Below are 1,499 nucleotides of genomic sequence, written 5' to 3'. Positions count from 1 at the left end.
TATTATGGATTTTAGTTAACTTAGTAGGTAAAGTCTCTGATGATTGTATAAGAGATGTGGTTAAATAATTGATAATTTTTTTTCTATTTGCTGAGTTAAATGCTTTATAATTCAACAACATATTAACATTGCCCTGTTTCACAAGATGAGATCTAAGATTTGAGTCTATCTCTTCCAGTTGATTTAACAACTAAAAAAAATTATTTAAAAAAAAGAAGATTATATGTTTTAATGTCATGTGGCAAAACGTTAGTGAAGCCACGAAGGTCGCGACAGAACACTTTTTTCAATTACAATAATGCTGTCCTTCACCAAAGCCAAATTAAGTGCAAACAAAACCATGTGTGTGATGGTGAAATTGACCCCACTTCCGATCTTATAAATACATAATATCCTCAGAAGATAGTTCTACACACACTTACCTTATCATATCCTCTACTCAATAGTTTGATCATTTCTGAGAAAAGATTAGCATAATGTCTCATCAGCAGGGTCAGAAAGAGCAACCACCACATGGTGAGGGACAACGTGGAGGTCCTGGTGCTCAAGGACCTGGGCAACATGGAGGTCCTGGTGCTCAAGGACCTGGGCAACTTGGAGGCCCCGGCGGACGTGGTGAAGGTCAAGGACAGCCTGGGGGACGTGGTCTTGGCGAGGGACATAAAGATGGGCAAGGTCAGGGTCCTCAAGGACCTGGCAATCAAGGTGGCCGTGGGGAAGGAGGTCATGGAGGTGGAGGTGGAGGTGGAGGTGGAGGTCACCAACATTAAAGAGAGTACTATATATCCTCCTGGGATACATGCTACCTTGCCAAGGGTAGTACCTAAATAATATTAGCAAATAACTTGCTCTTTGCTTTTTAGCGAACTTGCAAGCCAAAGACCAAAAAGTACCTATGTGTTTGTGAAAAAAAAGTGGAATCTAGATGATTGTGGTTTAGATATTTATGTTGCAGAAACTGATGCTTATGTAATGGTTCTGAACTTCTCATCTTGTAATGATTCTGTATCGTATATGATGTTCTCATCTTTGTGAATCTATGTGTGTAACTATATGAGAATTACCAATGAAATCTTTGCCTTCATCTCTCCGACTTCTTCTATTCCACCAAAACATCATAGTATTAATTGGTCATGAAAGGTTAAGCTGATTTTTTTTTAATTTTTTTTTTTAATGATTAAATATGTATTAAGAAGAAGAAGGCCAGGGCTGGTCCATCTGCAGTCTCAAGAACAAGAGCAGGGAGAGCAGAGAGAGCAGAGATGAGGAGGGCCCCAGGAAAGGAACAAAAAGATGCCCAGGCAACTAAAAGCATGGCCAAACCAAAGCTGTTAACATATTAATTACATGGGAGAAAGAACAAAATTAAGCCGAGCAGCAAGAAGAGGTTGCAAAGATCAAGTTGATGGTTAGAAGTTTTTACTGGTAGCGTTAGCATTTAGCATTTAGCTGCAATACTGATGGTTAGGCAAAGATCTAAGTTGTTGGTTGTGAGGAAG

The 1,499-nt window shown here is 39.4% G+C and overlaps 1 protein-coding gene across 1 annotated transcript; it reads left to right on the top strand.

Moving 5' to 3' along the window:
* The first annotated feature begins 476 nt into the window (after nt 1-476).
* Nucleotides 477-1,035, top strand: LOC115966355 (glycine-rich protein DOT1-like). Its single transcript, XM_031085603.1, has 2 exons — nt 477-756; nt 956-1,035. Exons 1-2 carry the CDS (start codon nt 477-479, stop codon nt 1,033-1,035), a joined length of 360 nt encoding a protein of 119 aa, XP_030941463.1.
* Nucleotides 1,036-1,499: the final 464 nt, after the last annotated feature.

This window comes from Quercus lobata, chromosome 11 (genome assembly GCF_001633185.2).
Source record: "Quercus lobata isolate SW786 chromosome 11, ValleyOak3.0 Primary Assembly, whole genome shotgun sequence".
Lineage (NCBI taxonomy): Eukaryota > Viridiplantae > Streptophyta > Magnoliopsida > Fagales > Fagaceae > Quercus > Quercus lobata.
Note: the sequence above shows the minus strand (reverse complement) of the source record. Positions and strands in the feature narration are given on the sequence as shown.